General features: G+C 35.2%; 1 protein-coding gene across 1 annotated transcript; it reads right to left on the bottom strand.

Annotated features, from left to right (window-relative positions):
• Positions 1–187: 187 nt before the first annotated feature.
• Positions 188–24,881, bottom strand: LOC110686041 (protein PHYLLO, chloroplastic-like). The gene is made up of 28 exons (XM_021862610.1): positions 24,593–24,881; positions 24,316–24,519; positions 23,653–23,867; positions 20,055–20,172; positions 19,775–19,891; positions 18,556–18,657; positions 18,406–18,465; positions 18,219–18,287; positions 13,363–13,467; positions 13,103–13,297; positions 12,761–12,859; positions 10,845–11,411; positions 9,846–10,073; positions 8,857–9,147; positions 7,763–7,830; positions 6,423–6,581; positions 5,923–6,048; positions 5,708–5,836; positions 5,505–5,622; positions 5,215–5,370; positions 4,860–5,105; positions 4,417–4,584; positions 3,713–3,856; positions 2,663–3,124; positions 2,125–2,427; positions 1,884–2,041; positions 1,661–1,768; positions 188–950 (listed from the first exon to the last, which is right to left on the bottom strand). The coding sequence occupies exons 1-28, from the start codon at positions 24,749–24,751 to the stop codon at positions 728–730; spliced, it is 5,097 nt and encodes a 1,698-aa protein (XP_021718302.1). The 5' UTR covers positions 24,752–24,881; the 3' UTR covers positions 188–727.

The following is a 24,881-nucleotide window of genomic DNA, read 5'->3' as shown; positions in this document are numbered from 1 at the left end:
TTATTATTATTATTATTATTTTCTTTGCTATATATCCACGTATATTTATAGACGGAAAAGTACAACTTTAGGCTAAAACTACTTAACCTCAAAGAACATAGAGAAAGAAAATAACCTAACATTGCAATACTACTGTCATACCATGATTTCTCTCTCTGAAATGAGTGAAATTTGTACAAGCTGCAACTGAACAAAACGCATTCTTCCATATTCTGTTCCATAGTCTATATCAGCCTTGTAAAAATACAAGAATTCACTTACATTTATACATTGCCAATACAAATATACTAAAAGTACAGTACTTCAAAGTACATTTCTCAGTTGGTTAAAGCGAGAACAGCCAACAAGAACTGTAGTTTCCCTCCCTATTCGGCATTGTCGAGCTAAAAACATTACGGCATACCCAGAAAAGGTCTCTTCCCAAAGTAGATTGAATTATAGTTATTCAACAATTAAAGTAAATTAACAGATTGAATTAAGGATTGCTCATCACAGTGTACTGAGACAGCTTTAATCAAACTGTAGTTGTACTACACGAGTAAATTCAGATAGCATTTCCAAAATTCAACCTGTTCTTTCATTTTATTAACATGTTATCTTCGATCATTTGAGAGATCTTTATGGAGCACCTTCACAAGGATGGATTGGGATGCGGGCAAATAATTAGATGGCTAGAATGAGCTTACTTGCAAGTTGCAACTAATCCAGCAGATTTCGATGTTCCTTGCTAGCTTGTTTTTGTCAAAAATTGTCTCAGCAGTCTAACAAGTGCTAGAGGATTTTCCAAGTGAACAGCATGTCCACAATCAGAAACTTCAACTACTTCATGATTTGTTGTCTGACCCATTATACGGCTGATATTCCGACTGATACTCTTGAATTTCTCATCTTTTTCTCCAACAACAAACATAAGAGGTATTTTGCAGTGTTTCAAGTCTTCCCAGAGTGGCCTGTTAACAAATGAAAATAAATGTTCAAGCAATGTGGTAATGATAGTGATAAGAATTCGAAACCAATCCAAAGTGCAGCTAGCATGTATGGCTTTATGCCCAATAAATGTAACAACTCTGGCATCTACTTTGGCAGCCACAGTAGTATGTAGTTTAATAAATGAAATCATAGATGCAAATGACAGACTATTTAGTTCATACATGATAGGTGCTATGTGCTTCTATTCAATGAAAAAGGCGTGCTTTTACAGACAAACACTAAAACTTCTTACATGTACACTGTATACGTCAGTGCGTATGAACTTAGCAATCCTTTGCAATGATCAAAGGACAGGTTTTTTTTTTAAAAAAATTTCACGGAAAGTGGATGAACTAAACTTTATATTCAACAGCAAAAGATATAAGCAATTATACTTGCTGGCTTGTGGGTTTTTCTTACAACACAGTTATTAACAAATCATATGACAAAGGTTAAACTCCGAACCTTTAAGAGGTCATTATATTATCAATGAAACACGGTAAATTAAACAAACACGAATAGAAAGGCTCTAAAGACATCTAATACCTTAATAGGGTTTATAGTAGATAGTATGCAAGACCATGAAACAACACAACAAAGATGGGTATAGTTTACTAAAGTCTTTTTGTAGTGGCCACGAGAGGGGAGGAGGGGGAAGGGGAGGCAGGCTCATAGAAGAGTAAAAGCTTACATCTGCCTTCCAATACTCAAACCAGACAAAGCCTTTGCTAGACCATGAATATCATGATGCTCCAAGCGACTTGCTACAACCTTATCATAACTTGGGTGTCCCCTGAAACTGTAAAGCAAACATGTAAGAAATCCCAGAGTTGCTATTAGCAGCATCCTTTGTACAGTAGGATAATAAGTAACAGATCCTAAATTCGGAATCCATAAAGAGAGCAGGAGATTACCTATTCCACAAATCACTGCTGTACCAGTTTTCCAGGAAAGGCACCAAACCAAAGGAGATGATTGACTGTGCGCGAGAATCATCTTTTGCAGCACGAATCCTTCTCTCCATTTCATCTCTTAAACCAGGACTTCCAGAAATCACGACAGCTCCATCAATCTACAAAAATATTTGTTACTTGTTACCAAAAAAATAAACATTTCCAACCCATATATGATTACAAATAACATCTATGGTGATACCTGGCCACTGAATCTCAATGCCATGTACAATGCTATCCTGGCCCCCATAGAGTACCCAATAAGAGTGACTTTTCCTGTGCTAATTTTATTTATCAACTGGCTCAAGACTGCAGCAACTAGTTCAATTGATAAACTTTGCCCTTCAGTTGGATTGCCACTATCATCAAGTGATTGTAGTATTGAGCTTCCATGGCCAGGAAGATCAATAGACAAGCATTTTGCAGATCCTGAAAGAGCTGTCATGATTGGGGTCCAGTCTTCACCAGTTCCCAGGAAACCATGAAGAAATAGAAGTGTATTTCCCTGCATGCAATCTTAATTTTGTCAGAGAGAATGGTTGTACAATGAGTATGGATTTGAAATTTTGAAAACAATGGTTAGTTTTCCTGAGAGGAAAATGATATGAGTAGTATAATTTGTGATTACTATGCACTAAATTTGAAGATCAGAAAATCAGAACAAAAGTATTACAACCAGATGCAAGAAAATGCACCAAGTACATCTCTAGAAATTAAGAGAACAAAAAATCAGTACATACATCTCTCCTTTCTCCCATCTCTTGCACCTTGATCACATAAGAACAATCATCTACTTTCACGCCAAGCTGATAAGTAGATATGTTCTCTTCAACAGACCTTTTTGAGATAACATTGCAGTTAACTTGGAAATTGCGGAGGACTCGATCAGCATCGTCGATAGATGCACCTATAAATCTACTCTTTGGCTGTCGGCAAATAACAAGTGGATCAAGTGTTAAATCTTCTTTCAGCCATTTGTATGTTCCAAGACCATGAGATACACATTTTGTCGGTTTCTTATCTACTGCTTGGGATATTTCTGAACTTCTCATCTCAAGATAATATGCAAACTGAACATAGGAAGACAATCCGAGACTAGTTTCAAAGGTTGCACTCACAACAGCCAATTTACCCTTAATATGAGCCCACCATGCAATTACTGCTGCATTTTCAAATCCACCAACAACACTTGGCTTAATTACCTAACAGAAGAAAAACAGCAATCTTAGTAGAGAATTGATAGCAAAGAACAATCATATCAGCATATTCAGTAACATCTCTTACATGCTAAAAGCAAAAACTCATATTTGCAAACTTTAAAGCTCCTTTATTTCGGACAAGGAGAAAGAAAACAATTAGGCTACAAGTATAATTATACAAGTAGAATTTTTCCCAATATGTACAAAGAGCAAGGGAAAGGGGAAATTTCGGGGCAGATACAGCGACAAATCAAGAATCATGTATCAATTATCAAGAGCCACCACCATTTAACCAAAAACATGATATCCGGAGACTGGATAGATAATTGCAGATTACATTAGAATAACTTCAAAGTAATTCCATCTAAACTTTGTCGATTTGAAAATTCAAGTCCCTAGATCTAACAAAAGATTGTGTTTTGTTGAGCTTAAAATTTGCCTATAAGAAGCTAGGTATTATAAAGATATATGATGAAAATATGCTGATAGCTTATTATGAACCAGTTTAGTAGAGAGTAAACAACCACTAAATCACCAGCAAGTTTGTAGAGTAATGAAAACAAGAAATTAGTACAATTTGCCTGAACGTACAAGAGCCACCACTCCTGGATGCGTGAATCTGGCCAAAGAATCAGATATATTTCCTTGAATATTGTCAATGGTTTCATCTAATGCAACAGGCAAGCCAGAATCTTCACAGAACCTCACAATATCTTCTTCACACTGTACAGGTTCCTGAAAAACAATGAAGATATAATGTTAAAACAACAATAAATTCCAACCCAGGTTAGGTTTAACTTGACCAAAGTGTTTTAGTTCTATAACTACAATGCAGAAATCTATGTTCATATCATCCAACCAAAATCACAATCAAGTTAAGTGCAATAAAGTTCCTTGATCTTCAATTTAAAAAAATTAGACTTCCTCCGTTAATAAAAGTTATACACACTTACTTTTCCTGTTGTCAAAATAAATCACCTTCCGTAGTTTATGATTGATATAAAAGAAAAAAAAAAAAAAAAATAGCATTTAGGATCTTGTTAGAGTCATGTGAATGTAATTATCAAAATTTGAACTAATCATAGTTTCCACAGATAAATGGTTAAAGACATTAATGGTCAAAGAAGCGTATTGAATTTGGAAAAGTTAGACAAGCTGAACTTTCAGAAATGGAATACTATATTGGGCTGAGCCAGCAAAGATATCAGTTGAGAAAGAATATAGGTCAATCAAGCAACAGAAGAATTGTCTCTTCCACTAACAAGAAACAGAATGTAGAAACCTACGAGGCATACCTCAATATATTGTAAGTCACAATCCTTGACAAGAGATCCAAATATGATAGCCTCTTCGTAGGTCCATTTACGGTTAGCATCCACACGAAGTTCAACCTCAGCACCAATTTTTCTTCTTATTTCCTTAATAACTGCACCATCTTCCCTCGGATCATCTCTGCGACCTACCTGTGAGAATAGACAACAGTCATATAGCAGGTTTTAGAAACTGCAGCTTAATCTGCAAGTCATAGCTTAGAGCCAAAATAGGTCGATTTAAAGAAATTATGAGAAACAAAACACTTATTTTCTTTGATGTTTAACTCCTTCAAAATTACAAAAACACCTCCAAACAATATTTGCATCAAAACTGTCTCTTAAGTTTTAAGGCACCCAAATACCATCAAATTCATTTAATTGTCACTCAAAAATTAGGAACAAAAATCTAAATTTCATTGTATTACCTTTACTTTAACAGCACGAAACCCTTCTTCAACAAGAGCAGATACAGTACTTGCAACTTCATGTGGACTCCCTTCAGCATCAACAAGGGCACAGATATCAATGCTTGCTGGCTGCTGGTTTTTGACATTGATTTGAACTGGTTGAGGCCAGAGTATACCAAGCAAAGTGCACTTTTGTCTTGCAGCTATAGCATTCAAAGTTGCCATCTCTAGGCCACATCGAACACTTGGGAATAGAGATCCTGGCTGCAGAAAAAGATCACAAAGAAACAGTACAGTAAGGTATGAAGGGAAGGTTGACAGCACACATGAATGGTGCCACTTATCCTGCAAAAATGCTTACTGAATATCTTACCGGAACTCCAATTACTCTCCATATCCACACAGAAAAAGACTCTCTCAACAGGGGAAGCTGATAGCTAATAGTAGCTCCTTTTAGGGCATGGAGAAGGAAGCGCAGCTGTTCTTCCACATCTTGCAAATTTTCTTCATGAATTTCAAGAGGTGCAATCTGTCACTATAATTTATTAGACTTATTTATGATTTACCCATGGCTTGCATATTCTGAAGAACACAGCTTTCAATTCTACCACTTGGAAAACAATGGATCACCATATATAAATCGAGAACAATCATATAGCTCACCTCACCAAACCCAGTACTTCCATCATCAAGAGTCAAAGCTAAAATGAAGCCTTGTCTAACATAATTTGACGGAGTTCTGTCAGCGGAAACTGAAGTTGGTGGAGCAGCAAGGCTGACTCTGAGACAACCATAGATGAGATGTACATCAACTACTGAAAATATACATGGTGTGAAAACCCTTAAAATTATAAGTATAAACTCACCCATACAACGAGTACTCCAATTTGGCAACTTTATATAAGAAATCATTTGCAGATGATTCTGGAGGAGAAAGTTGTGATAGAGTTGTGAAAGCATGAGATGCCGCTTGGGCAGCATAATTTTTCAAGAGACTATAAGAAAGAGGTGATTGTCAAATAACTTTTGCTTCAGCGAAAGGCAATCAGTTAAACACAAAATGAGCTGTCATGAAACTAACCTATGAAATGCTGCATTAGTGTTGATTGCACCTGAAACTTCTATGACACAATCAACATCAGCCTGTTGGGATGTTAATAAAGCTTCATGAAGTTCCAGTTTTGTCTCTGCCAGCAGATGCTTCACACTGCAATTCCACCAATCTTGTGAATCATACAGTCAAAATATAAAATGAAATTTAAAAAGAGAGTAACAGTCAAATATGAAGCAAGCAATTGTGACGCTAAAACTAAAGTACAGGTTAACATACATCCAAATCGTCACATCACTCTAATACACACAATTAACAATCAGAATATAATGAGTTCCCAGCATTCAGTTTACTTTGCACAACAAGGCTTTCAATTAGACATCTAACGTAGAAATTTCCAATATTCAAGAGATGATAAAGATGTTAGAAACAAATGAGACTATTGACCTTCCAATATAGCATCATTGGAAAAAAAAAAAATGGAAGTCCTAGATTGAAGGAAATTATATAGGATATAGAACTACCATTACCCGTGTGCAGCACATAGCTCGTTGACTGAAATGCGATGATTATAATAGAAATACTTTCCCAAAATTTCAGAGTCAATTTTTTCTGCGATTGGAAGGAAACTGAAGATCCCACCACCACGATTGTTGATAACAAGTAATGTCATAGGCTTCCGCCCCATCCTACAAGCACAATTTTGCAAACAAATTGTTAAATTTTGGAATCCTTAAGCATGACAACATTGTCAGCAAGTTGTCAGCATATATGCCAGACATAAATTACAATATTAGCACCAATAACAATACTCCAAAATTCTACAACTTAAATCCTGTCACCGGCAAGATATAAACCAAGATGAAGAGAATACTAAAAAATGCGGAAGAAGATAGGTTACTGTAGTATAATATCACGACTTTTTAGTGGTGCTGGTATAGGACCTCAGCTTTCAGGACATACATTAGCAGACTGGAGTAAAAATACAACCAAAACAAAAAAGGAAAAATAAAATCATGCCCTGCATCACCTTTCTGGTCTCAACCACGCCCTATTAATAGCTAAGGCTATACCAAAGTTTATTAGGCCTTTAACAGACTAGTTTTGTGGAAATATCTTCCATATTGTTTGGACTTTGGGGTAGCTTACATTTCCCCTTTTTGGCAGAACAGGCTATGCTAGTTCTCTGTCGGTTCAGTCAGATAAATCATTATTTTTTAGAGACAGTGGGCATTGAAAGAGGTGAAAAATGATACCTTTTCTAACTTGGCATACAGTGGGTTCATTTAACAGGAGGCTGACTGAGATGAGGAGTATAATCTTGCTAATCAGCAATTTAGAATCATAGTTTTCATGTGCAGTTCCCGTACAGTAAGTACAGGCACTTCAACAAACGTAAGTTTTTGCATCCTTCAGACCTCCATATTCATGCAGTCTTAAGAACTACGAATAGTGAGCGGGTCATGGCTCATGGGCAATCTATTATGCAGAGCCCAACAATACATTTTATTTGAGGAACGAGCATGAGTGTCTCATTATCAATATTGTTCACAAGCTAGAAAATTGAATGCTTAATACATAATCTCCAGCATCTATAACAGGCAAGATGTAAGATTTATGCCGTGCGTTTTGAGAACGCATTCGTAAACTATAATAAGTGAGATGCCCATTCTGGCTACCACCTATACCTACTTCCTGATTGACAGACAGCTAGCTAGCACAAAGAATATGTTTTCCCAACTTTTTTCCTGATATATTGTATCGCCTACCAGGCATTCTAGCAATTCTAAGAATAAAATTGACTGCATTGTCCATGCTAATGGCAGTATGGTACCATAGAGAAGAAATTTTAGTGTTTGAAAACTAATACCTTGAACTCAATATTGCCAAACCATTTGTATCATGAAGAAAAGAAACATCTCCAATTATACACAATGCCTGACAAGAAATTGATTGTCAATAACATACTATATAATACCAAAAAAGTAATAACATAAAGAAGATTTTGCACCTTGAATTATCTTAAAGAAGAAATTTAGTGGCTAAAAAAAAACAGATTTTGTGCATGCAAATCAATTAATTGGATACAATGCAATGCTTTCATGAACAACCACAGGATTAAATTTGCTGGTTCTCTATTAGCTTAGCTATATAATAAACCGGCCTATTATGGGTAGTCTAATATTATTCAGTCAGTACTCAGTAGTCATCAATTTAGTATGAATAAGGGAGAGTAGGCATAGAGGAAAGCCATCCAGAATGTTTGAGTTTTTATTTTGTTAGTTTTAGAAGAGGGTCAAGTGAAAGTCTCTCGAATACTTGACATTAATCTTTATTTTTCTGAAATTTCAGCTTTAAAACAAAATCACCATTTTCATCTCTTTAGAATAAGTTCATTACAAGTAGTGCAATGTCAGCAGAATAAAGTCGTAAAACAATATGAATTCACAAGTACACTTCTGGTTCAAAAGAAAAAGTGATCAAAAGTAGAGAAAAATGCACCTAGCTACAAAAATCTGTCAAAATATAATGGGTGGGCGTTTTCAACCTGATCATGAAATGTTATGTGTACTTGTCAATAAGTTTTTCCAAAGTCCTACTCCCTCCGTTCTTTTTTATCTTTCCATTTATTATTCATATAAAACGTAGTGAGTGGAAATTAGGTTCCTATATTAAATTTTTAGGCAGGAAAGAGAAAGTTGTTTCGAAACATTGGTATTATTATATAGTTTTATGTGGACAATTTGATAGGGTAAGGAGTGATAAAAATGGAAATTTTCTTTACCATAAAAGGAATAAAGAAAAAGTAGGAAGATAAAAGAACTTATCAAAATAAAAATTAGGAAGATAAAAAAAAGAATTGAAGGAGTACATACTTCAAAAAAGCTAATCATACACGACTCTCATATAGTAACCAAAATTAACACTAATACATAGAAACTAGGTATAACAAAGATGTATTACCCTTTTCTTGCATCCCACAGCAAAACCAGCAGCTGAACTTAGCAAACCGTCAATACCACTAGCTCCTCTATTGCCCGCTATGTGTATCCCTTGGCATAGTAATGCTGACTGAGATGTTTGATTAGTGCAACTTACAACTCCTTGAGAATACATGTCTGCATCACGTATAGCCATACTATTTCCAATGAATAAAACAGTATCAGAGCCAACTACTTCTGAAATTATATGTGCAACATGAGGTTCAGTCAGTGAGTACTCAGAGCAGATTAGAAACGTTAACTCCCAAACCACCTGAAAGAGAGCATCCAACCAGAGCATAAGAAAATACAAGGCCAAGGATAAGAAATTTAAGAAAATGTCTATCCTAGTCAGCACAGAATATAAGAAAGACACCAGTGTACATTCTTGTGAAGAAAAATACTTCGTATATCACAATAAGTGTTTCATTTCTATAAAAAAGCACATCACAATTAGTTTGGTAGAAATGAAGATAATCTTGCCAGCTCTGAGTGTTAACTTGTACCCCAATGACAATACAACACTATTCAAAGGACTGTTAAAGTAAGAGTCCATTTAAAAGATGTTAGGAGGAAAGGGGTTATATCACCATTTACATGTCTTTAGGCTGGTTGTTAATGCCTTTGTAAATGTTATCAGTAGTACAAAATTATTTGTTTGTCTTTACTTCTGCTAATTCTCGTGTAATAAGAGACATCCATTCCTCCATCTTTGTCTGCTAGCATCCATAGCAGAAATAAGCCCTTTGAGAGTTCACAGATCAATACATCAACATGCCTAACCAGTCAAACAACCATATCTTTTGTATAACACATTCATTGTCTTCCAACAAGATATTGCATATTGTCAAATAGTCATCCTAGTATACTCCTAAAAGTAGCACTCTTTGCCTTGCTAAATGCCAAACTCAATTTCAAGTAAAGAACAGAAAAGCAATTTTGTGAATGCAAATTTTAGAGACATTAAATTACCACCGAATTTGCAACTTGCAGAAAACTACTCCATTTGCTGCTTGTAGTATATGGAAAAGTGTCTTTCAGAAGACCCCCAGTGAATTGTGAGATTGTGCTCTGAATCCGATGTGTCACTATGTGTGAAGGATCATGTCGACAAGGGTGCTTGTCAACCATTATATATGAACACGGAAAGCAATGTTCCAGAAATTGAGAAATCCTTTTACTTGTTATCTTGCTCCCAACCTGCAAACAAAGGGATTTAACGTAATTAAAATGTAATGGACAGCAAGAATCATGACTGCATGAGCCATATGAATAGTGTAGTAATGTTACCCAATACTAATTAAATCTGACATCATAAGCCTAACTTTGTTATTTTCTAAGCCAAAAAAAAAAAGAAAAAAAAAAAGAGGTTCTTGGAGATCAGATGAAAAAGACGAGTTACATAGCATATAGGAGGTCACTAGTCATGCTAGAAAAGACCCGTATGTCATAACACATTGATCGGTGTTCTCCGTAAAAGAATTAATTTTGGGAAATAATGGCAGGCTGCAACCAGCTTTAGTTATTTAAAGTGAAAGGTCTGTTGCAATACTCTGAAAGCTAAATACAAATGCAGTCTACAATGGCACTCCAAATTATATTACTTCATAATGATTGTATTAATCATAAGAAATAACAGTTCAGCTCCAGCGTCCCATTATTTCTAATGATGACTGAATATCAGCAATAAAAAGTTTCTACCTCTATTCTACACAGTTTACTCCATAGATTACCTAATGTCTCACCCTTCATTTTTTTTTTTGGAGGTTGGGGGGGAGGGGGGGGGGGATTCTCCAACACGCAATTTAGTGGGAGTTTAAATGCTGGAGAGGGTCTACAGAATTGCTGCTGGGGAGAAAGGAAAGAGAGAAAAGAGGCAATTATATAAGAGGCACAGATAGGTGCAGCTCTCCACTATATAAAACAACTCTCAAAGACAGAGGACATCATATAAGCAAACAGAAGCATTACCTGAATAATTACATCTAATTCTGCCCATTGCCTGACTGCATCACAGAGCAGCACGTGATCAAAGTGGTCAATGAAAACAAAGTTCTTCTCATATTCACGGTAAGAAGTCAATAGCTTTCGTAATCGTAAGCCTGACAAGATGTCCACAACAACAGGCCATGAAAGATGTTGAGCTAATACAAGAGCTGCCCAAATTTCATCTTCTTGGTGTATAGCACCAACGACTAATAGCCCATGCTTACTATTCTTAATCGTCCTTTCAACCTCAGATGTTAGGCCATAAGAGGCAGCATGCGCATAAGACGATTGCACTTTGATATATTTAGTAAAAGGTTGAGTGCTTGAGATCCAAAAATCCAGCTTGTCTAAACAGCTTCTAATCCAAATTTGGGGACTGTTTTCCAATGGTTCCCTAAAAGAACAGTTGATATGAACAGGACCACATGGTGAACAAGTAGCCCAATTGACAGCAGAATCAACAGTTGTGAGAACCATTCTTGCTTTGATATGATCAGTTGGTGCTGGAAGATTGAAGAAGAACCTCACATAAGAGCCAAAATGGTTCACCTATAACATACGCAAAGATGTGTTAGATAATTCTTGAATGTTAAAGAACTAGAAGCTGGGAGCAGCCAATCATGTCATTGGACGTGGTGTAATGACAGAGAACAACTCACCTGAAATACATAAGCCAAATTGCGTCTGACTTGGTTCATATAAAATAAAGGCACATAGCATAACATACATCGAAAAAGAATTTGAAAGTAATCATGTACGTGACTCAGTGACAGGGGGTATGTAGACATAGTATACCTCAACAATGAACTTGATATAATGTAAATGGTTGACAAGTGTGCTAATGTGTGGTATGAAATGCAGCACAAATGTCAAGTTCACGTGTCAACTTTCCGTCCTTACTCCTTACTCTTGTAATTACACACCAACACATCATTTTCAACTCACTCACGAAAAAAATATCTTACCTACCCTGAACCAGACATACAAAAAAATAGTTAATTACCCACCCATTGTCTTTCATGTTCTATATTTCCCCATATCTGTTACATACTGAAGTAAGCACCGAAAAGACTTGAAAGGATAATGAACCCAAAGGACTAGTCATTGACATGATCCACAGCATACGCAGCTTTGCATTGCAACAGTTGTGCATTTGTAAATAATGTTTATATATGTCAAGATTTATGCCCTTTATGCACATTTGTGGTGGTTTAACGGGAATAATGAGGTCTAAAAATCAATATACCCTCTACAAAAAGGAAAGCAGTCATTATGAGGTGAGATTTCCACCAAAGGGAAGTAAAAGAAACAACTTGTGTCTTCTGTCACCTTGCTTTAACATCTATCAGACTATTGGGCTACCTAGGGGATTGACCTTACCATCATGGAGGAAAAAGAAAAGATGAGGAACATCAGCTTCAGACAAACCACTCAACCATAAGGCAAGTTTGAACATCACAAAGAAAGAAACCAATAACTCAAAAGAGCTAATTGGACCCTCTATCATAAATCACATCATCTTCTTTATCATTATAAGATGAAAAAATCAACAACAATTCTGACTAAAATCAAATGCTACCAAGCATAAGTCACATGAATCTTTAGTAGGGTACCAAAATTTTGATGCTGTTAAAAGTATCAGAAACCAAAACAAATAATGTCTTTGAGCTTAATAATCTATAAAAATATAACACTGGTGAATTTTGAACAAATAATCATATTCCACAGGCCGACGCATCTCAAAATTGACAATGTTAATTCATATAAGACTAAATCAAAGGACACACAAGAGTATTAGACATCTTTGAGCTACCACAGCATATGAAAACTTATATCAACGATATAAAACAGCTAATGCCATTTTCATGTCATTTTGCCTCATATTACTAGTTGCAGACCTGATCGATTGCTTGATTTGCTCCAGCAGCATGCAATTCTGTAGGGCGATCAGCTGTGAGCAATACTAGAGGTACAAAATCTTGACTAGCCTCCACAACCTAAAAAGACAACACCATTTGCCAATTAGAGCTTAGGAAAGGTTCAAGCCCAGCTTAATTTCCAATACGCATAAGACTAATTGTCAAACATACTATAGGAACAATGTTCAGTACATGCTTCATAATTTAAGTTATCAACAAAGTTGTAAGTGTAAAAGTTGTGATAATACAATGTAGCAATACAGTGACTTACTGTGCATACAAAGATTCTCAAAACAAGAGACATGATTCTGAATTACTTACAGCGGGGTACAGATTTGAAACTGCAGTCCCAGACGTTGTAATAACAACAGCAGGTATCTGAGATCCTCTGGCATACCCGACGGCATGGAATGCAAGTGATCGCTCATCATAGCATGCAATACAAGTTATACGTGGATGAGTTGATGCTGCAACTGCAAGAGGAGATGACCTTGATCCTGGGGCTATACAAAAATACTAAAATAATACTAAATCAGGCAAGTGCACACGCATGAAGAAACTTTTAGATGGATACCACGCACCGTTAAGCCAAGTCGAGAACATTCCTCAACAATAAGCGATGCCCAGACAGAATTGATGTTGGCACACTCTTGCAGGATAGAACTTGTTACACTGGTATCATCCAACTGATTATTAAAAAGGCATAAAAGACTTAATATGCGGAAAACTTAGCGTAAATTATTGCTTCAGCTAACAAAGAAAAATCTGCAACTGAAATAACTACTCTGTAGTCCAAAATAAGCATCAATTTAGAGTTATAATTTTGATTTATAATAAGAGTGGAACATTTGTAACCCAAAGATGTGACTACTTTCCTAATCATATTCTCATGTAACCTTTAAACGCCATATTACTAGAATCAAATAATGGATTTAATGAGGGTACTAGGGTAGTTGGTTCACTGTGCTCACTTTCATATTGTGTGCAAAAGGCTAAAATGCTTGATTAGGATCATGAGTCTATGAAAAGGTAATGACCTATCAGGTTAACAGACAAACAGGCAAAAAAGACTATCTCACAAAGGAACCCAAGGGTCCACAAGACAAAAACATAAGAAATATTAGACAGCAATGTTGGGAATAGTTCATCTAAGTAGCTGACAAATAGATGCTTTTCAAATTAAGGGCCTGGCAGAGATATAGTCTATCCTGCAATAACAGTAACCCTCTACAGGGGAGCTTCACGAAAATTGAAAACAACTGGATTGATGATATACAGGGTATGTTAACCAGAGGAAACCAAAGGATGACATTGATAATAGGTAGGATAATATGTTCTGATGTCAGAACAATTTAACACATGCAGCTTCCTGTCAGGTCATCTAAAACATGAATGCAACCACATTGATAATAGCTAGGAGAAATGTTATGAAGTGAGAACAATTAACACTTGCAGCTTACTGTTAGGTCATCTAAAATGTTAATGCAATGAAGTTTGAACTGATTTACTTCAAAAATGAACTGTTGTCAAGATACACGACTTCAAACTAGATGATGTTTGCATGATGAAACAATCACTTACTAATCTTAGAAATTCAATTCGTTATGACATATGGTAGAATTTGCACAATCTATAACTCAAACAAAGAAAAAGATTCTTAAAAATTCAAACAAGGATAAGGAGACTTTAAAGCATGGGATCTTTCCTTTTCATTGGATTTTTCTTTCTTCTACAAAGGTCTTTTTATTTATATTTAGTTCCAACAAAATCAATCAGTTCATTACGCATCAAATCCTTGCAAACAACAATATTAGAATCTTAATCCCAATTATGGGCTTGGCTACATGAACCAAGAATTTATTTCCTGTAGTCGTCAACAAAGATGCTCTTTCTCCATGCCCTTCTACCAAGTGCGCTATTATATGCTCCTGTAAGCCCAATTTTTTCATATCATCCTAACTCCCTCCATCCAAGTCATCTTTAGTCTCCTTCGGTTTCTTCTAAGATCCTCATGCTCTCTGCTTTCTTTATTAGTGCATTTTATGGTCTCTGCCTTACGTGCCCAAACCAACATAACTGTTTCTCTCTCGTTTTATCCTTAATGTCCGCAAGTTCAACTTTTCTCTAAATGTCTTCACTCCTAATTATATCCCTTAAAATGTTCCCACAAACATACACATCTTTGTTATTCTCATCTTCCTAATATGATCCTTTGGGCATCTCTGGTCCAATATTCATCTTATAGCCTTTTCCCATTATCCTTAAAGATGTACTACAGGCACACAAGATCCCAGTTGCTCTCCATTCAAGCCACTTAGACACCATTGAGAGGATTGCGGTAGGTTTATGACAACCAACATAAACCGTTGTCATGCCCCAAAATTATGGACCAAGATGATTCCATGCAAAGAAAAATGAATAATTTGGACAACCAAATTTAAACATTCCAAAATGGAAAAGAAGACAATCATTTTGAAATGGATTGAAATCACATAATAGTATTATCATTTTATGCACCATTATCCCAACAAAATAGAAGCTCACCTTTTGGTGCTTGTTTTTAAGATATTTCTTTGTTAATTGTTATAACATTATTATGGACGAAAGACCAAATCCAAAGTGACTTGCCTAGACTCATTCCAGTTAATTAAGACTTGATAGGTATAATGTTATGATTTAGAGTGGAAACTATGCTGCAGTTGACACCCACAAAAACAATGAACAAGCAAGCAATCAATCAAGAACAACTAATGAAGAAATATGCAAAGTAAAGGAGACGATTTTACCATGGGAAAACTCGAGAACCATAAGAAAAAACCCAACTTGCACTATAGAGTAGTATTGATGATGGATGAACTTAAGAATACAAGCATGAATTGTATAAAATTCAAATGCTTCTCACAAAACCTCTCATAAACCCCAAATAGTGTTTAATATTTTGTGAATGCATAATACTAATACATGTGAGGGGAGGCAATATATATATTCTAGAGATTAAGAAACAATTTAACAGCCAAGAATATAACACATCGCAAACAAGGGAAACAGGAGGCAAAACAGGGACACAAAACAGAGACATAGGGGTTTGGCGTAACACCCCATGGTTCAGGAAAACCATTCACTTGGTTTGGCTGAACTTTTAGGCAGAGGCTTGAGCTGATTTTGCTTCACTCGGTTCGGTCGAACGTTTACTTAGCACAGGCGAACTATTTGATGTGGATTAAACCACAATAAGGGATACTAGCAATTAGGGTTAAACCTAATTCAATAAGTTTTGATCTTTTCGACTAAATCAAGAAGAAAAGCAACGTAAATTTTGATCTTTTCGAAAGAAAAGCAACATTTTGAAATCAATTTGACTCACTCAAACTAACTCACAATTTTCATGTTTTCAAAAACTCAATCCCTCTAAATTCTCATTAATAAAAACAATTATTTATAAGCATACAATCCCATGCCCGATAGGATAAACAAACCTAACAGGGCGTTTGGAATGTGGGAATAGGAGTTTGGGGATTAAAAGGTGGGAATGGGATTGGGAATTCATGAAAATATACCAATATCTTGTTTGGATAGTGAGTTGGAATATATAGAGAATAAATAACAATTTTACAAATTTACCCTTACTAATATTTCCTTTCATTGTTTTCATTAATGGCAAAAATGTCATTTTAAACTTATTCCTATTCCCATCCATTTATTACCTACCCTCCTTAGGTAATAAAATGGTGGGAATTCTCCCCTAAATATTCCCATTCCCAAACCTATTTTTATTCCCATTCCCATCAAACAAACAAAACTTTTTTCTTGAATTGGGATTAAATCTCCCAATCCCACCCTCAATTCCCAAATACCAAACACCCCCTAAAAGATAAAATTAAATCCTATAAACTCTAATGATATCTTACAAAAAGATAATTTTTCCTAATCTTTATTCTAAATAAATCATATGACTACCATAAAATAAATAAAAATAAATCTACTAAATTCTTGATGCTTGATCCGCATCATTATGCCTCCTTTGAATTGATCAATCTCCACACCAATCTAAACATATGTCATTTCCTATAATAAAAAATAAATGATCTACACAAATGTAAATACTATCGGCTTTAGATTATACTTCCTCCGTTTTATTTAATTGCAACATTTGGTATAGACACAAGATTTAAGAAAGTGTAAAAGATGGAGTATGTCAAAAGTGCCCATGTGAAAAAAAAACAAATGAGAGATAGAAAAGGTGGGGTAATAATGGTTGCTATCGCATGTGAACAAGGGTAAGTAGGGAATTTTGTGTGTGAACACAATCAAAAAGTGAAATAAACATACCAAATAAGGAAATGGTGCAATTAATATGCAACTTCCCAAATTGGAAAATGGTGCAACAAAAACATACGAAGTAATTGATTAAAAGAAAACTCTCATGAAAATGTCTTCTCAAGTGGAGCTGTGAAAATTGAATAGACTATCTCAAAATCTCATTTACTGTAGGCATGACTCTTATTTTTGAAGTAGAGCATATTGTTTCTCAGTTATTGCAAGGTCTGATAGGAACTCCATCCCCTTTTATCATACTTATCCAAGAGCTGTTTCAGAGGTCATTGGATAATGCCAACATGTCATTAAACTATCTTGTGATACCCAAAAGCCAGAAGAATATTTCGTCCTGGTTTTGAAACTTACCGAAGCAGACTCACCATGATCGCAGGGAAGAACCTACATAGTACTTGCATCTCAAACTCCTTACACTGCTCTATACAAAGGCATGATGAAAGAAACTATTGCGATCATTAGTACTATATGGCCTTCACAAGATTCCAGGAAAATGCAACGCACACTGGGGTCAGGCAACAACAAGGCATCATCACATACAAGAGAAGGGGAAGAAAGAGACTTGATGGGCTAGAGCAGCATCAATTACAGTGAGCAGCCCAATGGCACCTCTGCTGTGCTCTGCTGTGGTGAAAGAGCAGCAAATCTTTTACCAACTTTTGTCTGTTAGCTTGTTCTGGCTGTTTATGTAAATTTAAAAAGGGGTAGTGAGGGATGGGTTGAGTAGTTTGTGGATTGTGATAGTATTGTTGAGATTCATGACCTAAAGTCACCATCTGGAGAGTAGTGGCCTCAAGCCACCCCCCTGTAAACAGAGTTCTTGCATTTAAATGAAACGGTCACCTCACTTTCCTCAATGATTCCATGTTTTTCAATTGTTTGCTTAATATTCTGCTGTAGCATTAGTAGTTTGTTACAGAAAAAAGTGTTGACCATATCTATTTAGTATTATATGGCCTTCACAGAATTCATGGGAAATAATGTTAACCATATCAAGTTTTCTTGCTACGTAACTGTTTCAGCAGTATAGATTCACTTCATAACACATTGAATGAAAACTTTACCAAGACACATTGCATCAGTAGCTAAAATAAGGGTAATATACCATATTGTTTGAAACTGCTGTCTTCTGGGAAAGCCTGATGCAGAACTGACATGAAGATGCAATATTTTTCTGCATTAAATTTGAATCATATTAATCAGATTTTAAATTTAAATCAATAGAACAACAAAACCTTGCTTAGACTAAAACATGCAGTGTCATGATAACATTACCAAGAAGAAGGGGATACCATTTCCACAATACTAGCAGCATTACTGTAACTACCCAACAACGGGGCTTCCATGTAAACCTTGTAAAAAATAGGGGAAAAAAAGTCAGAATACTAAACCTGTCTAGCATTTCAACTTACTCCAGTTGTGCACTTGTGCTGATATCATACCATTTCCATCTTTCTATCCTCTACCATATTGAAGATGTTGACAGTCGACTTCATCATATTTGCACAGCAATTCTCCAGCATAGCAGGAAAATGATTGATTGCCTAAAATTGGCAAGAGAAGAAAAAAAATGTATTAAATAATAGTGACAACAGTGGATATGGTGAACTATAAAACATGAATATGTATTAACAAAATAAGAATACTTCGACATTCAAGTAAAAGGCAAAATACTACAACCCTTTTTGGCACAAGATTATTATTGAGATGATGATAAGATCAGGGTAAAGATCCACTACCATGAATATCCACAAGGGACATTCCATGAGTATTACAAACCAGTTCAATAACAGGCCACAAGAAATTGAGCCTTGACCTTGAGCACTGAAGACTTTAGTGTGAAAAAAAATATGCATGACAAGCCCCAATATTTCTCAAACTTCTTACTAATAATTATCATCATCAAGGTTGAATTTAACCACTTAGTCTCAATATTTCACGCAAAGAACACTTAGTCTCAAATTCACACATGGAACACAAGAACCCATCAACTGTACTCATCCTATTTTAATTAGTTATAACTAATACCATGAGTCCATGACAGGTTGCTTTCGAACATGTAAAACTTGAAAATTGACATTGTGATCCTATGACTATGACATTCAGCCAAGGAACACAGCACACCACCAATGCAAACATTTACTAATTCTACTGACGACACATTGCTATAGGCTTACCTATTTATAGCAGTTTTGTACCCCAAAGAGAGTTTTTACTGCAGCCTTTGGTAAGCATAGACTACACAAATGGATAAATAGTTTATGGCCTCAAAATACCTAATAATTAAACAATCATGGAAAATTCAAGACCATGAGCATTTACACAAATATTAAATGATGGATAAACTATAAGGATTATGATTTGACAACAATACCCAAGCAATACATTCACACACATGACATGCAGTGTGAAAATCATCAATAAGAGTCAAAAAAATTCAGCAGAATACTGTTCATAAGAAAAATCGCCAATGCTTGAAGAAGGAACTCCAAATAAGTATAACATAGCTATTTAATGTTGAAGCAGATGAAAAAATATTTATTTACACTGACAGTAATTTACTCCAAAACACCTTGGATTATTAGAAATACCTGGATAATAATAAAGAAAAGGAAAACGCAAAATCTGTGTAACTAGGGGGAAAATAAAAAAAGGAGGTACCTGTAAGAGAGAATTCTCATAAGAATAAAGAGCTTGCTTGAAATTACACCAGAACGAGTCACTCCATACAAGTGTCCCAGCTAATATGCAGAACCCTTCACATTCATTTAGTTCTATCTAGCAAATAAAACATTTCCAAATTAATAGCTATCCTTGAATGCCACAACATGTAAACCAGGCTATCAATAGACAACATCATACTTATCATTTCTAATTGATTACATTGGGCATTATATGAGAATCATTAATGATATATGATGCAGAAAGAATGCAGCATCACCTGAGGAATTATAAAGTACAATGAACCAGTCTCATGCTTCATAAAAGAAGATTTGATGTCGTTATTGCTATCAATGAAGCCATACACTGTGATATTGAGTGAATCAACCAACAAATATCTGCAAAAGATATAAAGTAGTTTTCTTCAGTGAACTCTAAGCTATTTAAAAAGGGTAAAACCCTTTCCTAGTACTAAGAAATGGACTCTTAAATAAGTTCTCCTAGAATTTTTAAGACTTGGACTCTTTCATTGTAAGATATATATCTAGATTCTAGAATATATTAGTCACGTTTGGTAAATGGCTTTCAAGGGCTTTTTGGTTGACTTATGCTTTTTTCATGCAGTTAAACACCAAAAAAAAAAAAAAAAAAAAAAAAAAAAAAAAAAAAAAAAAAAAAACATTAACTTCGTATATAATAATTATTATTAAAAAAATAAAAGTTTGGTTAAAGGCTTATTGATTGGATAAAAACATAGCTTTTAAGCCAAAATGAAAAGACTTTTCCCTCTAGCTTTTGCCTTTTATCGTGATAAACGACTTTTTACTTCTTTTAAATAATTAATACTCCCTCCACCTCAATATAGTTTGAACATTTTACCTATCCCAGTGCCCCACATTAATTCAAACACTTCCTTGGGAAAGACCCCACTATTATTTTGAGACTCATCTCTTAACACTACCCAAATGTTAAGGCCTCATTGTATCTCACATTCAATAAAAAAAAAATACCTATATCCTATCGTATCTACTTGTTCAAAAAAAATTATACCCTAGTACCCTACTATCTCATAGCACGCTCACTTTACTATTTCCTTCGTTTTTAATACTTGCAACACACTTTTTCACGGTAAATACAAAATGTGGGTCTAACATGATTTAACACACTTAAAATAAGGTTGACAGATGGTTAGGAATATAATTTAGTGGGCCACGAGCTTTAAATAAGGGTAATAGTACAACCTTTACTAGAAGAAAAAATCCGTTTATAGTGAGTTGCAAGTATTATAAAATTTCCATTTTTGGGAAGTTTTACAGGTACTAAAAAAATGGATAAAGTATTAGATTAAAATTTAAAATTAATAACATCTCAACAACTTAACGCTGTATCGGGCAAGTGATCGAACAATTCTAAGATGCATGGAGTAATTAAGAACTAATAATCAATGATTATTAATTAATAAAATAAATACAAGTTAACTATTAATATCTCAATATTTATACTTCGTACTTTATAATTCACCGATCCATCAATAACTCCTCTCCAGAATCTACTTGGAAAAGATTATGGAAGAACATGTCCCTTTTGAATACAAAATGCTCCTGTGCAACTTAATCCTACTATCCTTCATGTATGAGCTATTTTGGAAGCAAAAGTCCCAAACTTCAACCCCATATGCGGCACACGTAATCTTTCTGAAGAAAATGCTCTTCATTTTTTAGCTATTTTTACGTCCCCATTGTTAAAAAAAAATGGTTAATTCCCATTACCATTCATTCTACAAACTAATTGGAATGAGTAAATTTCTTATAATATAGAAAAAAAAATGCTGTAAAAAAATAAAAATAAAATAAGTCACTCATTCAATTAGTTTGAAAGGAAAAAATAGAAATCTTTAGTCATACCAAAAAAAGTATTTTTTTTTCCTTCAAAAGTCCCAAAACATGTAACAAATTTATAGTCGATTATTTGGCACTATCAACAGCATGCAAGTTGATTTGAACACTCCTTCATCTCCTTTAATCCACCATTGAGGATTTGGGCTCCTTCACAAAAAAGGATTTTTCAAGCTAAAAGCTGATGGTTTTTAATTGATAGTTAACAATGATGGAGGTGGAGGCATAATCAAGTGTAAAACAGGTCTATGGCAGATTGGTTTTTCTACTTCTATACAATTGCCATAAGACCAGTGTTGCTCTATGGTACACTATGGTACAGAATATTGAGCTTCTAAGAAGGAGCACATTAAAAAGATGGAAGTTACCGAAATACACATGTTAAGATGGATGTGCGGGAACACTCAAAGAGATAGAATTAGAAATGAAGTTATTCGCAAGAAAGTGGGTATCGCGGGCATTGCAGAACTAAGGGAAAATCGTCTGCGATGGTTCGGGCATGTAAGACGGAGATCCCGAGGTGCACCGGTACGAAGAGTGGGATCATGGAAAGGTTAAACAAGGTAGAGGGAGACCGAAAATGACTTTGGTTGGAAGGAGTTAAGAAGGATATGAAGCATATGGATTTGCATGAGAATGAAGTATTTGATCGTAAGGGATGGAAGAGGAAGATCTTTGTAGATGACTATACGGAATAATCACTTTTAGTTCATGTAGCCGACCCCACTTATGGGATTAAGGCTTTGATTGATCCAACATTTAAGGTCCTGCTTCTTCGAAGTTGGTAACTATCCGTGAAGGACTACTTATTGCTCGGAAAAGGAAAATTATGCATCTAGAGCTTGAAACTGATGCATCAGCTCTAAAATACATGCTAGACAATCTAGTTGCTTATCAGGATTGTGAACTGGCAGTTGTAATGAAAGACGTTATTAATTTCTGTATTTGATGTGTAATATGATGTATATCTTATTCCTTCAAATCATAAAAAAGTCCAAGCATACTCAATACAAAATCCTAATGTGTTCTTTAATATTCACCTATTCTATACATGGACCTAATTTGCAGTACTAAAAAAAGCCAGTAAAATCCTCTAAACCACATAGTACGTAGGTAACCACAAATTAAACTGCAGAATGCATAAAGTTGTTTTCCATACATGAAACTAATGAATCTCTTCATATGCCAAATATGTTCCTCCTTGGAATCTCTTCCAAAAAAAAAAAAGGAACAAGAAATGGCTCGCTAGATTAAATCCCCCCTCCCCCCCCCCCCAAAAAAAAAAAAAAAAAAAAAAAAAAATGATGTCTAATGTTACATGTACTCCTACTGTCTGCCACTAAATTATTACAGTATCACAGAAACAGCTTCATCAACTTCAAAGATTCAACAGGTTAGTGGCTACCAGTTGTCACTATGTAGTACAAAGGCTGTATAAGGGACGCATGAAAATGGTTTCCTAACAGAGAGGATTTTAAAATAGTGGACTTAGCTGTATAAATTAAAGACTAGGCACAATCATGGACATGTAGCATTAAGGTAATCTTATAAGAGATCATCATTAATCTTGTACTTCAATTTACACAAATCACCACATTAATAAGGTAATACCCAGCACTATCCACACTAACTGGCAATTAATTTTTTTTCTCCAATAGCTTATTACTATTACTATCTTTTTTGGGCAGCCATTTAGTTCAACAATGATTTCATCAACAATACCTTTGTCCCATATATTCCAAGACACCAAAGGAATCAGTTCTCTTCAAGTATTGAAAACTACCTCCAACCTTAACCATCATTCACCTCAAAAATTGTGCTCAGAGCCAATTTTACTAGGGCTGTTTGCTGAAACTTCTCAATGCTATCAACTAGGACAGAAGAACAGCACATAGCATAAACTTAAACCAATTGTACATAAATTGTTAACTAAATACTGAAAAATTTCAAGAAACATAAATCAAAAAGATATTTGAACTTTACCTTCTAAATGAGTTCCACTCATCAGATCTAGAAGATGACTGTCTAAAAGAAACCGCAGCTCCAATTCCAAAAACCCCACGAGTCTTGTTAAAGAAAGCTGACTCGCGAGTTGGATTCTTTGATTGCTTGGACATGTAAAACTGAGGAAACACTCCCGATGCCTCAGGCTGACAACAGAACCAGTCCAAAGCATTCGCACTTGGGGGCACAGCTACCTGTAACTCAGTTTATATATCCCTTAATCAAAGAAACCAAGAAAACAATCTGGCTTTCAAATTTTCCAACTAGAACCCAAATGCATCATTTTCAGCTTAACAGCAGTTTAACGAGGCACTCCATTGCAAAACTATATAATCTCTTCACACCCAAACAAAAGGCTTCCAAATAAAACACATTAATTCTTCCAAGTGGTATATCTTTATCCAAATGAACTCTATACACCACATTTTACATTTACATATTCGGCAAACCTTTTCTTTTTTAAGGACATTTTGCTCGTTTCTCTCTACTTGTTTTTTTATTTTATTTTTTTAGTTCCATCATAAACCGTGGTGAAAGCATATGTGACAACCAAATTGGGACGTACAACAGAATACTTTACTAATGTCATCAACAGACTAAATTCCATGAAATTAAAAGAATAGTACAAAACACTAAAAATACCTGAAATCTAATTAAACCACTAGCAGAACTCGGAGGATTAAGCTTAAATTCCTGAAGCGCATCCTTCAATGCAACAACACCATGCTCCAATGTCAAAGCAGGTGGAAGAATTCTAGTAAGAGACGCTTCAACTACCAAATCATCACCACAAAATTCATCTTCCGACGCATTAACTGAGTTATTCAAATTGATTGCCCGATTCATCTGAAAACTCAAAAGGAAGACAAAAAATTAAGAAAGAAAAAAGAGGAAAATGAGAGAGAAAAAAGAGGAATACCTTGAGGAAGGGGTTTTGATGGAGGAGAAGAGAGCGGAAGAGGTGGAAATTGGAGGAAAGTGAAGGGAGTTTAGGAGAGAGATTAGGTTTAGGGTTTGGAAAATTTAAAATTGGGGAAGATAAAGTGAGATAATTTGGGAGAATTAGGGGAGTGTTCATGGTTGTGGGAAGAGGGAAGTGAGTAGAAGAAGATGAAGATTGAAAAAGGATTTGTTGTGGATAAGACTAGTACTGAGGTAATACAAGTTGCTGGTTGGACGGTATTCTCACTAATTTCCCGCCTTTTGGA

This window comes from Chenopodium quinoa, unplaced genomic scaffold, assembly GCF_001683475.1.
Source record: "Chenopodium quinoa cultivar QQ74 unplaced genomic scaffold, ASM168347v1, whole genome shotgun sequence".
NCBI classification, from domain to species: Eukaryota; Viridiplantae; Streptophyta; class Magnoliopsida; order Caryophyllales; family Amaranthaceae; genus Chenopodium; species Chenopodium quinoa.
This window is presented reverse-complemented; position numbering and strand designations above follow the sequence as displayed.

Bases quoted from the DNA above. Each gene is read 5' to 3' on its own strand.
- LOC110686041 (XM_021862610.1), bottom strand. From the start codon at position 24,751: ATGAACACTCCCCTAATTCTCCCAAATTATCTCACTTTATCTTCCCCA. The intron at 18,288-18,405 runs GTATCCCCTTCT...AATTTAATGCAG, and splicing joins CTGCTAGTATTGTGGAAATG to AAAAATATTGCATCTTCATG. The intron at 7,831-8,856 runs GTAATACATCTT...ATTTCTTGTCAG, and splicing joins CTGTGGGATGCAAGAAAAGG to GCATTGTGTATAATTGGAGA.